The 14,807-nt window shown below is 47.7% G+C and overlaps 2 protein-coding genes across 3 annotated transcripts in view; one reads left to right on the top strand and one right to left on the bottom strand.

Moving 5' to 3' along the window:
* Positions 1-737: 737 nt before the first annotated feature.
* On the top strand, positions 738-11,198 carry CABP5 (calcium binding protein 5). Of its 2 annotated transcripts, none has more exons than XM_002762316.6 (6): positions 738-946; positions 3,408-3,438; positions 4,511-4,654; positions 6,536-6,645; positions 8,428-8,575; positions 10,594-11,198. In XM_002762316.6, the coding sequence occupies exons 1-6, from the start codon at positions 884-886 to the stop codon at positions 10,617-10,619; spliced, it is 522 nt and encodes a 173-aa protein (XP_002762362.2). In that variant the 5' UTR covers positions 738-883; the 3' UTR covers positions 10,620-11,198. The 2 variants fall into 2 exon arrangements, with proteins under 2 accessions (XP_002762362.2, XP_078218245.1); XM_078362119.1 differs by lacking the exon at positions 738-946 and adding an exon at positions 2,648-2,756.
* Positions 11,199-11,995: 797 nt separating this feature from the next.
* Positions 11,996-14,807, bottom strand: part of ELSPBP1 (epididymal sperm binding protein 1) — a 40,358-nt gene continuing 37,546 nt past the window's right edge. Inside the window, exon 8 of the mRNA XM_078359608.1 lies at positions 11,996-14,032. The gene's annotated coding sequence lies outside the window, so the exon portion shown is untranslated. The remainder of the gene's footprint in view (positions 14,033-14,807) is intronic.

Below are 14,807 nucleotides of genomic sequence, written 5' to 3'. Positions count from 1 at the left end.
GCAGGGAAATGGTAAAAAACAGAGACTCTCGCGGTGGTTCACGCCTGTAATCCCAGCACTTTGGGAGACCGAGGCATGCGGATCACTTTAGGTCAGGAGTTTGAGACAGCCTGGTCAATATGGTGAAACCCCCGTCTCTATTAAAAATACAAAAAAGTAGGTTGCAGTGAGCCAATTTTCTTTTTTTCTTTCTTTCTTTCTTTCTCTTTCTCTTTCTTTCTTTCTTTCTTTCTTTCTTTCTTTCTTTCTTTCTTTTCTTTTCTTTTCTTTCGAGACAGAGTCTCACTTTGTCAGCCAGGCTGGAGTGCAATGATGCAATCATAGCTCACTGCAGCCTCGAACTCCTGGGCTCAAGCAATTCTCCTATCTGAGCCTTTGGAACAGCTGGGAGTACAGGTGTGTGCCACCATGCAAGGCTAATTTTTATTTTAGTTTTTTATATATATAAATACAAGGTCTCTGTATGTTGCTCAGGCTGGTCTCAAACTCCTGGGCTCAAGCAGTCCTCCCACCTCAGCCTCCCAAAGCCCTGGGACTACAGACATGAGCAGCGCATCCAGCCTCTAAACCCCATTTTAAAAATGCACCTTCCAATTCCACTCTGGGGATAAAGGAGTCACAGAGCCTGACTTTGGCTCTCCCTACCCATATCATTCAAGCCAGATGGGGAGGCAGGGACAGCTCTGATCCCTCCCCAACCCGGGTGGAGATTTTCAGCCCAGCTGTCACAGCTCTAAGACACAGGGACCAAGAGAGAAGCCAGGAGAGGCAGGAAGAGGTGGCAAAGGAGTGCTAGAGAAGATAAGGAGGCTGAGCTCCAACAAGGAGCAGGGAGGAGGAGCATCTTGAGACTGGTGCCCTGCGAGCTCCACCCCACCCCTCCATGCAGTTTCCCATGGGCCCCGCCTGCATCTTCTTGAGGAAAGGCATCGCTGATAAACAGAGGGTGAGGTGGGGAGTGAAGGGGAAAGGCTGTGGGCAGGGCAAGCGGACCAGAGGTGTGGGACAAAGAAGGGGACATGATGGTGCTACAGAACCAGGGGAACAGGTGGATAGAGCAGGAACTGAGAAGGTACAAGAATTCCAAGGACCCTCATGGGGTCATGTAAGCCAGTGAGATAAATGGGTGGGGGTAAAATCAGAAGTCAGGAGCAAAGAGAAGGAGAGAAAGGGAAGAAAAACAATCAGGGAAGTGAGATGATGTCATTGTTGAGATTACCATCATTCTTTTCTATGGATGCTTATTGTGATAACGGCAGTGATGACGATGGTGATGATGGTGGTGGTGATGGTGATGATTATAATGGTGATGGTAGTGATGGTGGTGGTGATGGTGATTATAGTGATGATGGTGGTGGTGATGATGGTGATGGTGGTAGTGATGGTGATTATAATGGTGATGGTAGTAATGATGGTGGTAGTGATGGTGTTGATGGTGATGGTGGTGGTGATGGTGATGATGGTGTTGGTGGTAGTGGTGATGGTGATTATAGTGATGATGGTGGTAATGGTGGTGATGATGGTGGTGGTAGTGATGGTGATGGTGGTGGTGGTGATGGTGATTATAATGGTGATGGTAGTAATGATGGTGTTGATGGTGATGATGGTGATGGTGGTGGTGATAGTGATGATGGTCATGGTGATGATCGTGTTGATGAATGTGATGATGGTGATGATGATGGTGGTGGCGATGGTGATTATAGTGATGATGGTGGTGGTGATGGTGGTGGTGATAATGGTGGTGGTGATGGTGGTGGTGATGATGGTGATGGTGATGGTGATGATGATGATGTTAATAACAATAGCTGCCACTTATTAAGTCATTGCTTATTGCCCAGCACTGTGCAAAGGGATTTGCACGTTTGATGTCATTTATGCCTCAGAACAACTCGGGAGGTCAGTGACTTTCATTCCCATTTTATAGGTGAGGAAAGTGAAGCTCCGAGTCATGAAGTCCTTTGCCTTAAGCTGACACAGTTAGTATGTGGCAGGGTTGGCCAAGTACAGGCTCATACCTGAATCCCAGCACCTTGAGAGGCAGAAGCAGGAGGATCACTTAAGTCCAGGAGTTCGAGACCAGCCTGGGATACACAGAGAGATCCCATCTCTACTTAAAATACAAAACAAACAAAAAAAATAGCTGGGCTTGGTGGCATGCATCTGCAGTCTCTGCTAGTCAGGGGGCTGAGGCAAGGGGATCATTCAAGCCCAGGAAGTGGAGGCTGTAGTGAGCCCTGATCATGCCGCTGCACTCCAGCCTGGGCAACAGAGTGAGACTCTGTCTCAAAAAAAAAAAAAAAATAGTAAATGGTAGGGTCAGGTCTGCTTGATTCCTGTGGGCATGCTTAAAAAAATTTTTTTTAATTTAATTAATTTCTAAATTTTTCCATATACACCAACTTGTCCAGATATGTGGATATGTTTTAATTGTTAGGCTTTAAGATCACGAAAAAAAGAAAATGAAAAAAAGAGAAATAAGGGATCGCAGGGAGGGGATGAGATGAAAGACAAGCTGAGGGAAAGGCTCTGGGATAAAGGGAGATGAGGGGGTGAGAGGCCATTAGAATTTCCTTGTTAACATGTCATGTCTATCTAAGCCCAACCCTTCAGGTATGTCCAGGAGTAGGTGGGGCAACTGGAAATTCTCAGAGTGTTTAGGAGTTGGTCGTACTGGCACTGACCCTCCTGCCTGAATGCCATTGAATGCTGGTTCCATGCACAGGGATTGTAACCTTTGGCAGGAAGATTGGAGGCAGGTGAGAAAAGAGTTAATGGGGATTAGTGTGAAGAATTCTGACTTCAGAGTCAGGAGCCCTGAATTCTAATCCCAAAGTTGTGCCTGACTTGCCCCATGACCTCCAGGGAGTAATTTAATGTTTCCCCACCTTGGGAGGGGATCTGCCGCTTGTGAGCTGTGTGACCTTGGGCAGGCTCCTTAACCTCTCTGTTCCTCAGCTGTCTCGTGGGTAAGATGGAAACGAGACGTAGATCCGAATCACAGAGCAGTTCTGAGGTTTAAATGAAACAATCGTGGAAACCGCCTGGCACGGAGTCAGCACTCTGAACGAGTTAGCTGTGGTTATGAACTCTGACTTTCTTCATCTGGAGAAGGAGGGGATTGGACTCTGCAGTGTTAAGATGCAATGTGATGGGTATTTGCCCATGAAAGGGGGAATGAGGGAGATCAGCATTCGTGGATAGGAGCGAGGAATCCAGAGGGGTGGGGAGCCAAGAACTGTGGAGTAGGAGTGAGGAGATGAGAAAAGAAATGGGAGGGATGGAGGAGGAGAAAGAGAGTGGGAAGAGAACCACGAGAGGGTGAGGAGGAGCTTGAGAGAGCAAGGGGACCCGTTTGGGGAATGGGTGACCCTCTCTCTAAATTCCCTCTCACCTGCATTCCTTTCCAGGAAAGACCACTGGGACAAGATGAGATCGAAGGTAACACCGTCTTCCTCAATTGCCCCACGTTGCCATCCACCCACCTGACCTGCCCTCAGTCCCTTTGTGCATTTCTGAATAAATTCCTTTACATGGAATTTTTACAGTCCCTGCCTCTTCCCACTCAGCTGTAATCTTGTGGAACTCTTTCTCGTGGCAGTTTAAGTACCTCCCAAAGTATTTAGAAGGCAGACCCAACCTCAAGTGTCTATGAGACTCAGGAGTGAAAAAAACAATGAGTTTTTCTCTTGGTGGCTTTGAGGCTCCCGGTAACTTCACCCAAGAATCTGAAGGACATCAGGGCTGTCATTTAGTGGTCTCAGGAATGATGCCTCTTGCTAACACTTTTTTTTTTTTTGAGATGGAGTTTTTCTCTTATTGCCCAAGCTGGAGTGCAATGGCATGATCTCAGCTCACCGCAACCTCTGCCTCCCAGGTTCAAGCGATTCTCCTGCCTCAGCCTCCCGAGTAGCTGGGATTACAGGCATGTGCCACCACACCGAGCTACTTTTGTGTTTTTACTAGAGACAGGGTTTCTCCTTGTTGGTCAGGCTGGTCTTGAACTCCTGACCCCAGGTGATCCACCCTCCTCGGCCTCCCAAAGTGTTGGGATTACAGGCGTGAACCACCGCGCCCAGCCATTTTGTTTGTCTGGTTGGTTGGTTTTTGGTTTCTTTTGCTCTTGTTGCCCAGACTGGAGTGCAATGGCGTAATCTCGTCTCACTGCAACCTCCACCTCCGGGTTCAAATGATTCTCCTGCCTCAGCCTCCCAAGTAGCTGAGATTACAGGCATGCACCTCCATACCCGGCTAATTTTTTGTATTTAGTAGAGATAGAGTTTTGCCATGTTGGCCAGGCTGGTCTCAAACTCCTGACCTCAGGTGATTCACCCGCCTCATCCTCCCAAAGTGCTGGGATTACAGGTGTGAGTCATCATGCCTGGCCTTGGTTTTTTTAAATGTATGCTTTAAGGAGTCTCTAGTTGAAGCTTCATTGACAGTTTCAAGGGATGCCGCTCTTCCCCACTGACTGTTTCAAGTTCCCCCAAAGTTCTTCTCTCTTAACTTTCAGAGCTGCGGGAAGCATTTCTTGAGTTTGACAAGGACCGAGATGGGTTCATCTCTTGTAAGGACCTGGGGAATCTCATGAGGACGATGGGTTACATGCCCACGGAGATGGAACTGATTGAGCTCGGCCAGCAAATCCGCATGAACTGTGAGTCCAGGGAATGGGAGGGATGGCTGGGGTGAGGGGAGGGACCAGGGCAGCATTGGAAAGGATGTAGATGCACCGGGCGTGGTGGCTCACGCCTGTAATCCCAGCACTTTGGGAGGCCAAGGCGGGTGGATCACGAGGTCAAGAGATCGAGACCATCCTGGTCAACATGGTGAAACCCTGTCTCTACTAAAAATACAAAAAATCAGCTGGGCATGGTGGCACGTGCCTGTAATCCCAGCTACTCAGGAGGCTGAGGCAGGAGAATTGCCTGAACCCAGGAGGTGGAGGCTGTGGTGAGCAGAGATCACGCCATTGCACTCCAGCCTGGGTAACAAGAGAGAAATTCCGTCTCAAAAAAAAAAAAAGGAAAGGATGTAGAGGTTGAGAGTAGAGTTGGGGATGGAGAGGAGGGTGAGAGGGACTAGAAGTCTGGAAGAAAACAGGTCAGATTCAACTCAGGGAGGCAGCATTTGAAGGGGTTAAAGGCTTTTAGAGATAAGTCTGGGTTCAAATCTCAGTTCTATTATTTACTAATTATGGTCATGTTGAAAAGCAGTTATCCGCTACTCTTGAGTTTCCATGTCCTCATCTGTAGGGAAAGATGCTTTCCTCCTTACCTCTCCCTCTCCTTACTGTGGATAAAGATGCTGATGCAAGTCAAGGCTCAGCCTCCAGTACATTCTTATTAAATGCAGTCATCACCATCACCACTAAGATTCATCTGTGGAGCACAAGACTGGGGCTGTATTGGATGTGGGAAACGAACTTGGAGCTGGAGTTAATGTTGGTGAATAGTGTTGCAAAAAGGATGGATTTTAAGATGGACACCACAGCGGATTTTGAGATTTTAGCTAGAATAAAATTGTTATTGAGGCCAGTCACGGTGACTCGCACCTGTAATCCCAGCACTTTGGGATGCCAAAGTGGGTGGGTCACCTAAGGTTAGGGGTTCGTGACCAGCCTGGCCAACATGATGAAACCCCATCTCTACTAAAAATACAAAAAATTAGCCAGACATGGTGGTGCACACCTGTAATCTCAGCTACTCAGGAGGCTGAGGTATGAGAATCACTTGAACCTGGGAGGCGGAGGTTGCAGTGAGCCAAGATCACACCGTTGCACTCCAGCCTTGGTAACAGAGTGGGACTCTGTCTCAAAAAAACAAACAAAAAAAAATGCCATTGGGTTTGCTTCTGGGCGTGTAATTGAGTAAAAAAGGCTGAATTCAAGGTAATGATGGTATTCCTATCTGAAAAAAACTTGGATGTTCATTTAATTCATACTTCTCTTTCTATGGGTCTACAGAAGAGGAGAAACCTCTCTCTCTCTCTCTCTCTCTCTCTCTCTCTCTCTCTCTCTCTCTCTCTCTTTTGGAGTGCAATGACGCAATCTCAGCTCACTGCAACTTCCACCTCCGAGGTTCAAGTGATTCTCCTGCCTCCGCCTCCTGAGTAGCTGGGATTACAGGCATGTGCCACCATGCCCGGCTAATTTTGTATTTTTAGTAGAAATGGGGTTTCTCCATGTTGATATGGCTGGTCTAGAACTCCCGACCTCAGGTGATCTGCCCACCTCAGCCTCCCAAAGTGCTAGGATTACAAGCGTGAGCCACTGCGCCCAGCCAAGAAACATCTTAACCAACTGTCTGAAAGTCACAGAGACAGTTAGTTCCATGATACCACATTCTGTCCACTCCTGTTCAGTCTAGAGGGACATGAGTGCTTGGAGTTGGCTGCTGGAGGGAAGAAGTCAAAGACATCTCTTACAGGGCAGGGAGATGGGCGCTGATCTATTTCTCGAACTGACTCAAAGCACAAAGTGAGGTAATGGAAGGCCGGGGCTTGTGGGGTCTTGCTAATCCTGTGCCATCTTCCTCAGTGGGTGGCCGTGTAGACTTTGACGACTTTGTGGAGCTGATGACCCCCAAATTGCTTGCAGAAACAGCTGGGATGATTGGTGTCCAGGAGATGCGGGATGCCTTCAAGGAGGTAGGTAAACAGTGTCCTGGTGCTGGTGGTGGTAGAGGCAGACCCCAGAGACCTCTAACTAGCCAGTACCATGGACAGCACCCACCAACCGGGCCCCCACCGTTTTTTTTCTAGCCATGGTGGAATCAATAAATAGGGAAGAAAAATAACATATTCCAAACACCTGCAAGGGATCAATGCCTCTGCATACTTTATCTGATTTAATCAGCAAAAAAATTAGGATTAAATGGTTACTTATCTCAATTATACAGATGAGGAAAGTAAGGCTTATGAAGATTGTAAATCTTATCCAAGATCCTGCCATTTCTAAAATAAATATTAGGATCTCTATTCTATTCTCTTTCTTTCTTTTCTTCCTTCCTTTCTTTTGCTTTTTTTTTTTTTTTTTGACAAAGTTTCACTCTTGTCACCCAAGCTGGAGTGCAATGGCCAATCTCAGCTCTCTGCAACTTCTGCCTCCCAGGTTCAAGTGATTCTCCTGCCTCAGCCTCCCAAGTAGCTGGAATTACCAGCACCTGCCACCACACCCAGAACATTTTTGTATTTTTCACTATGTTGACCAGGCTGGTCTCAAACTCCTGACCTCAGGTGATCCACCGGCCTCTGCCTCCCAAGTGCTGGAATTACAGGCATGAGCCACCGCGCCTGGCCAGGACCTCCATTTTTAGTGCCTGTAGCAGGAAGAAAGAATCCAAGAATTTGAGAATCCAGAAGGGAATGCAAAGTGACAATTTGGTATAAGCCACTTGCTGCAGAGATGCTAAAACATATCACACCCAGAGGGTGACAGACTTGCTCATATCCCTTGATAAAATACCTTCCCATTCTGAGTACTTTCAGCAACATGATGTGAAAACAAAGAATACTATGGTGTTTGGGAGCAAAGGCTTTGGAACCAGGCAAACATGGGTTCAAACCCCAGAAAGTCTCTACCTATTCACTATGTAAGTGCCTCTCCCAGTTTTTGCACTTGTACCCCAGAACTTAAAGTATAAAAAAAATTGAATTCATGGAAATAAAAAGAAAGGTGGTTAGCAGAGAGGCTGGGGAGCCAGGGAAAAGGAATGGACAGTAGGTTGTCAAAGGGATCAGACTTTTGGTTAGACGGGAGGAATAACTTTTGAGATCTATTGCACAGCAGGATAACTATAGTCAAGAATAATGTATGTTTCAAAATCGCTTAGAAAGTAAGTTTCAAATGTATGGCTGGGCACATTGGCTCATGCCGTTAAGCCTAGCACTTTGGAAGGACAAAGCAGCAGGGTTACATGAGGCCAAGAGTTCAAGACCAACCTGGCCAACATAGTGAGATCCCGTCTCATTAAAAAAAAAAAGTTTCGGCCTGGCACGATGGCTCATGCCTGTAGTCCCAACACTTTGGGAGGCCAAGGTGGGTGGATCACCTGAGGTCAAGAGTTTGAGACCAGCCTGGCCAACATGGTGAAACCCCATCTCTACTAAAAATACAAAAATTAACTAGGCATGGTGGCAGGTGCCTGTAATCCCAGCTACTCAGGAAGCTGAGAAATGAGACTCGCTTGGACCCAAGAGGTGAAGGTTGCAGGGCACTGAGATTGCACCACTGACTCCAGCCTGGGTGACAGAGTGAGACTGTCTCAAAAAAAAGAACAAAACTGTCTTTAGGAGCTGACTTTCTATCGACTCACATTCCCAAAGCTCTTAGCTTAGTACCTGACCCACAGTAAGTGATGGGTAAACTCCACCATCCTGTTGCTGTCCTCACTGTCGTTGCTGATATAATCTACTTCTGCTTCGATTCAGTTTGACACGAACGGAGATGGCGAGATCACCCTGGCAGAGCTGCAGCAGGCCATGCAGAGACTCCTGGGGGAGCGGCTCACCCCCCGGGAGATCTCTGAGGTTGTCCGGGAGGCTGATGTTAACGGAGACGGCACCGTTGACTTTGAAGGTGACATTGCTGGGGGGGTAGGGGGTGGCCACTGCAGGAATCCACTTCCACCTCGCTGTGAGATTTTCCAAGCTGGCCGCTCCTTCTCACTCTTCTCCAAGTTTGAGATTGGAAGTGGGTGGCAGGTTTTGGAAGCATCTGTTCCATCCCTTTCTTCCCAGGTCATTCATTTCAGAGAGCTGGATGTCCCTCACTTGTGGTGGCTCTGAGGAACCCCTCAGCCAAGGCCCTTTCCTTCCCATGCTCAGGACCCCCTTCCACCTTGCCCATTCCTTCTTAGCTTGAAGGGCACCTTTTACCATAGGAAGAAGTTGTCCCATAAGAAAGAGACTGGACTGGGCTGGGCATGGTGGCTCATGCCTGTAATCCCAGCACTTTGGGAGGCCAAGGTGGGAAGTTCAAGACCAGCCCGGCCAATATGGTGAAACCTCATCTCTACTAAAAATATAAAAATTAGCTGGGTGTGGTGGTGTGCTCCTGTAATCCCAGCTACTTAGGAGGCTAAGGCAGGAGAATTGCTTGAACCTGGGAAGCGGAGGTTGTGGTGAGCCGAGATTGCACCTCTGTATTGTGTGTGTGAGTGCCTTTATTCATCCGTCGTGCAGCTGGCAGGTTATCACAGGAGACCTTGCTGTGTTGAGCTGTTTTCACTTCCAAGGCCTCCATCCTAGATAGAGAGCAGGGAGGAGTCTTCTCTAAACCACATGTGCTCTGTGTCCTGCTATGGAAACATAGTGGATGTTGGTGGGACGCCTGCTGGATCTAGCCAGGATTAGGTGTGCCGTGGACATCAGTGGACACCTGGAGAAGGTGGGGTGGGAGTGGGAGGCAATCCTCACACCAAACAAGGGCAAGGGAAGGTCAGGGTGACCTCAAGACCCGGGTGGGCAGCAAGGTCATCTTGAGCCACAGCAAAGTCAGGTGCAACCTGTGTTCCTTCCAGGGTTCATCATTCGCTGTCCATGTGACCTCAGGCGTGTTGGTTACCCTCGCTGACCTCAGTTTTCTTATCTGTGAAATGACACTTATCCCTCCAGGATGATTGAGAAGAAAAAAATCAGAAGCTGACAATCACAGGTTTATGGGTTTTGGCTTTGGTTTTGAAATGGAGTCTCACTCTGTCACCCAGGCTGGAGTGCCGCGGTACGATCTTGGCTCACTCAACCTCCACCTCCTGGGTTCGAGTGATTCTCCTGCCTCAGCCTCCTGAGTACCTGGGATTACAGGTGCCCACCACCACGCCTAGCTAATTTTTGTATTTTTAGTAGAGATGGGGTTTCACCATGTTAGCCAGGCTGGTCTTGAACTCCTGACCTCGAGTGATCCACCCACCCTAACATCCCAAAGTGCTGGGATTACACGGATGAGCTACCACGCCTGGCCAACAATAACTGATTAGGGATATTTAATCTCTAACAGTCTTAAAAACCATATAAGGAAATAGCAATACTAGGATCCCCATTTTTAAAATTTACTGTTTTATGTACATGCAAAGATCATTTTCATTACAGAAATGAAGAAACTGCAACATATTGAAATTAGTCATTCAGAAGTATGAGCATAATAATAACAGTAGTTTACATGAGGTGACTGAGATGGTTGGCATGGTTCTGAGCAACTTTTATTTATCTGTTTTAATTTTTTTTTACTCGTTTGTAGAGGTGGGGTCTCACTATGTTGCCCAGACTGGTCTCGAACTCCGCCTGCCTCAGCCTCCCAAAGTGCTGGGATTACAGGCATGAGCCACCAAGCCTGGCCTCTATGCCAATTTTATCTCAACTTCATGAGGTGGATCTATTATGAACATCCCCACTTGACAGATTAGAAACTGAGGCACAGGGTTAAGTAACTTGCCATAGATCTGATTCCCACTTCATAGATGGAGAAATGGAAGCAGAGAGGGATTAAGGAATTTTCCAGAGATCACCCTCAGTGCCTGCCTCCTAGGAAGGGCTTGAGATATAATGCTGAGGGCTTTCACAAAGAGATGCCTTACTGGGTATTTTTATTCTTTGCAGAGTTTGTGAAGATGATGTCTCGCTGAGGAGGTGCTGGAAGCCCCAGGCCCTCTCCACCTGGTCAACATGGGGCAAGAGCTTGTGGAGAACCAAAGCCCCAAAGCCCCCTAAAGCAGAGAGAGAGGGCAGTGGGGAGGGAGGGGATTGGCGTGCAGCGGTATCCAGGAGGTGAGGCCGAGAGCGGTAGCTTTGCCAGGATGGAGGCATCTGCAGAGCTGAATTAGGAAGAAAGAGTCTACGGAAGGAAGTGGGAAGGGTGGGAGGGTCCAGCTGCCACTCCAAACATTCCAGTGATCCCTGACACCGTTCCACTTCACGTCCCTGTGACCTGCCAGAGTCTCTTCCCCAGCTTCCCCTTGGCTTAGGCTTTTCCCCTGCTGGATAGCAAAAGGTTCGGCACGTAGTCTCTGCTCTTCCCCTGCCTGCTTCAACTGTTGCAAAGCCCCTGTTTCTCTCTCCTGGTAAGAGGGAGACAAATTATACATTATTCAGGTGATGGTTACGCTAACAGTCCAGACTTCACCGTGTAACAAAACTGCACTTGTACTCCCTAAATCTGTAAAAATAAAAAATAAAAAGGAGGTCAGATGAGTAGAGTGCAAAAATTTTTTCCCATTCTGTTGGTTGCCAGTTCACTCTAATGAGTGTATCTTTTGCTGCGCAGAAACTCTTAAGTTTAATTAGATCCCATTTGTCTAGTTTGGCTTTTGTTACCATTGCTTTTGGTGTTTCAGTCATGAAGACCTTGCCTCTGCCACATGCCCGTGGCAGACTGGACCAAGAAAATGTGGCACATATACACCATGGAATACTATGCAGCCATCAAAAACGATGGGTTTGTGTCCTTTGTTGGGACATGGATGAACCTGGAAATCATCATTCTCAGCAAACTGACACAAGAACGGAAAACCAAACACTGCATGTTCTCACTCACAGGTGGGTGTTGAACAATGAGAACACGTGGGCACAGGGAGGGGAACATCACACACTGGGGTATGTTGGGGGCTGGGGGGCTATAGAAGGGGTGGGGGGCGGGGAGGTTGGGGAGGGATAACATTGGGAGAAATGCCTGATGTAGGCGACGGGGGGACAGAGACTGCAAACCACCATGGCATGTGTGTACCTATGCAACCACCCTATGGATGTGCACAGGTACCCCAGAGCTCAAAGTACAATTGTGAAACTAAAGCTATGAGGCAAAGGGAGAAGACAATAAAATTATATTTGTTTTTGATACAGAAAAGGAGGTGAATCAATCACAGAGCTGAAATAGAGTTGTTGTTGAGGCTGGGCTTGGCAATGGCTGGTCCAAGTGGCATTCAAAGTCACCTCCTCCCTTTTCCTGATTTCCTGGAAGCACTGTCTGGAGTCAGTCTCTCTCTCTCTCTCTCTCTCTCTCTCTCTCTCTCTCTCTCTCTCTCTCTCTCTCTCTCTCTCTCTCCTCTCTCTGTCTCTCACCTCCCACATCCCTTTCCTTGTGTAAGATACTCAGGAGACTGAATTAAACCACAAATCTGGATTATCAAGGTTTAGAGCAGGCTGATCCCTGGGGAATTAATCCCCCCAAAAAATGTCATCATGCAAAGAGAGAGATGACAGGATCCCCCAAATCCCCAATTCAGCCAGGTCGTTGCGAAGCCTTTCCTAGAAGCCTGCTGCCTCTGCGCTGGTCTGTCCTGGGCCACCCAGAGATGGTGTCTCTAAGATGGGAAGTCTGCTCCATCCCTCGAGTCCTGACATCAGTCTGTGCTATGAAACAGAAAAGATAGATTCCTCCAGACCTTCACAAGACACTCCAGCAATGCAAAGGTTAAAATAAAAATTCAAAGAATTAACTTCATGCCTTCCTCCAAGTTTTTCTTGCTTTGAAGTCTATGAATTAGATGTATAAGATGAGTCATCTGGTTCAACTGGTTCAATAGCTTTGTTTTGCTTTATATACGTATTTATGTGCGTATGTATTTTTGAGACAGTTTCATTCTGTTGCCCAGAATGGAGTGCAGTGGTGCCATCTCAGCTCACATAACCTCCACCTTCTAGGTTCAAGCGATTCTCATCCGTCAGCCTCCCAAGTAGCTGGGATTACAGGCGTGTGCTACCACACCTGGCTAATTGTTTTTTTTTTTTTTTAGTAAAGACAGGATTTCACCATGTTGGCCAGGCTGTCTTGAACTGACCTCATGATGTGATCTGCTGCCTCAGCCTCCCAAAGTGCTGGGATTACAGATGTGAGCCACTGTACCCAGCGTATTTATGTATTTACTGTTGAGACAGGGTCTCCCTCTATCACCCAGACTGGAGTAGAGTGGTGTGATCTCAGCTCACTGCAACCTCCACCTCCTGGATTCAAGTGATTCTCCTGCCTCAGTCTCCCGAGTAGCTGGGATTACAGGCATCCACCACCACACCCAGCTAATTTTTTTTTTTTTTTTAGCAGAGACTGGGTTTCACCATGTTGGCCAGGCTGTCTTGAACTGACCTCATGACGTGATCTGCTGCCTCAGCCTCCCAAAATGCTGGGATTACAGATGTGAGCCACTGCACCCAGCGTATTTATGTATTTACTGTTGAGACAGGGTCTCCCTCTGTTGCCCCGGCTGGAGTGCAGTGGTACAGTCTTGCCTCACTGCAGCCTCCACCTCCCAGGCTCACACCATACACTCCTCAGCCTCCTGAGTAGCTGAGACCATAGGTACATGCCACCATGCCCAGCTAATTTTTGGTGTTTGTCTTATTTTTTGGCAAAGACAAGTTTTCCCCATGTTGCCCAGGCTGGGTGCAAACTCCTGGGCTCAAGCTATCCACCCGCTTCAGCCCCACAAAGTGCTGAGATTACCGGTGTGAGCCACCGCACCCAGCCAATAGCTTTGCCTTATAAAATTAAAATTAAGAAGAAGTGGACCCCTTTGGCAGGCTGAAGAGGGAGGGGCACTTGAGGCCAGGAGTTCACAAACAGCCTGGCAATGTAGTGAGACCCTGTCTCTAGAAAAAAGAAAAATTACTTTACTCAGGCATATTATTTATTAATAATGTAACAAGTACCTTAATGTAATAAGTACCTACAAATGCCCCGCCCAAATCTGTGATCTCCCCCAAAAGAGACAGCAGGCTCTAATGACTCCTGGAGATCCCTGTCCTGAGAGTCTGACCTCTACACGCCATGAGACTCAGCAGCCTAGCCACCAGCCCTTCCTTCCCCACTCATCGCTCTCATCTTAGGAAGCAGAGAAGGCAGATCCCAGCGTTAAATCAGGATTCCTTTATTGCTGGTTAATACTGCATTCTCTCTACATTCTTCTCAAAGGACCAGGTGATTGAACAAGGTGGTACAGAGGGTTTTTCTAAAGGTGTTTGTTTAAGCTTGAAAGATGCAATGAAAAAGACAAAGCCGTGTTCAGCCTCAATGTCGTGGTCTTCCTCTGAAGATGTTTCTCCCCGCCTTGAAAACAGAAGCGAAAATCTGAGATGAATGAATAGTAGGCATTGGCTCAAAGAGGAAGGTGGATGAAAAAGGACTTTGCACTGGTTTTCTAGACTTAGTTGGAAGCTGATGGAAGCAGCTGAGCTGAGAGGAATCAGATGCTCCCTCAACCCCCGCCTGGCCCATAGGAGCAAGATCAATGAAGAATGAGCCCCTCAGCCTCACATCTAGGGAAGGGAGAAGGGGACCTGCAAAGAGACAGTTCTGCTGTGATGGATAGAGGTCAGAGGCTGGACACTGGGCATGTTCTTAGTCCTAGCCACAGACCAAAGACCACTGTGGGTGTTTTTTAATATCTACCCTGTTAAGATGGTGCCCAGATGCCAGTTGCAGTGGCTCAAGCCTGTAATCCCAGCACTTTGGGAAGCCAAGGCTGGCAGATCATGAGGTCAGGAGATTGAGACCATTCTGGCCAACACGGCGAAACCCTGTCTCTACTAAACACACACACACACACACACACACACACACACAAAATCAGCTGGACGTGGTAATGTGTGCCTATGATCCCAGCTATTTGGGAGGCTGAGGCAGGAGAATTGCTTGAACCCAGGAGGCAGAGGTAGTGGTGAGCTGAGATCATGCCACTGCACCCCAGCCTGGGAGACAGAAACAGACTGCATCTCAAAAAAAAAAAAAAAAAAGGCAAAACAAAGATGGTGCCCAGAGCCCCAAACCCCCTCCTTTCCCCCTCCTCTATTCTGGGAAGATGATTTTCATTGCTGAGCCAACA

This window comes from Callithrix jacchus, chromosome 22 (assembly GCF_049354715.1).
Source record: "Callithrix jacchus isolate 240 chromosome 22, calJac240_pri, whole genome shotgun sequence".
NCBI lineage: Eukaryota > Metazoa > Chordata > Mammalia > Primates > Cebidae > Callithrix > Callithrix jacchus.
Note: the sequence above shows the minus strand (reverse complement) of the source record. Positions and strands in the feature narration are given on the sequence as shown.

What these genes read in the sequence shown, in the direction of transcription:
- CABP5 (XM_002762316.6), top strand. Translation starts at nt 884, where the DNA reads ATGCAGTTTCCCATGGGCCCCGCCTGCATCTTCTTGAGGAAAGGCATC. An exon ending in GCATCGCTGATAAACAGAGG is followed by an intron (nt 947 to 3,407) that starts GTGAGGTGGGGA and finishes ATTCCTTTCCAG; the next exon opens with GAAAGACCACTGGGACAAGA. An exon ending in TGCGGGATGCCTTCAAGGAG is followed by an intron (nt 6,646 to 8,427) that starts GTAGGTAAACAG and finishes GCTTCGATTCAG; the next exon opens with TTTGACACGAACGGAGATGG.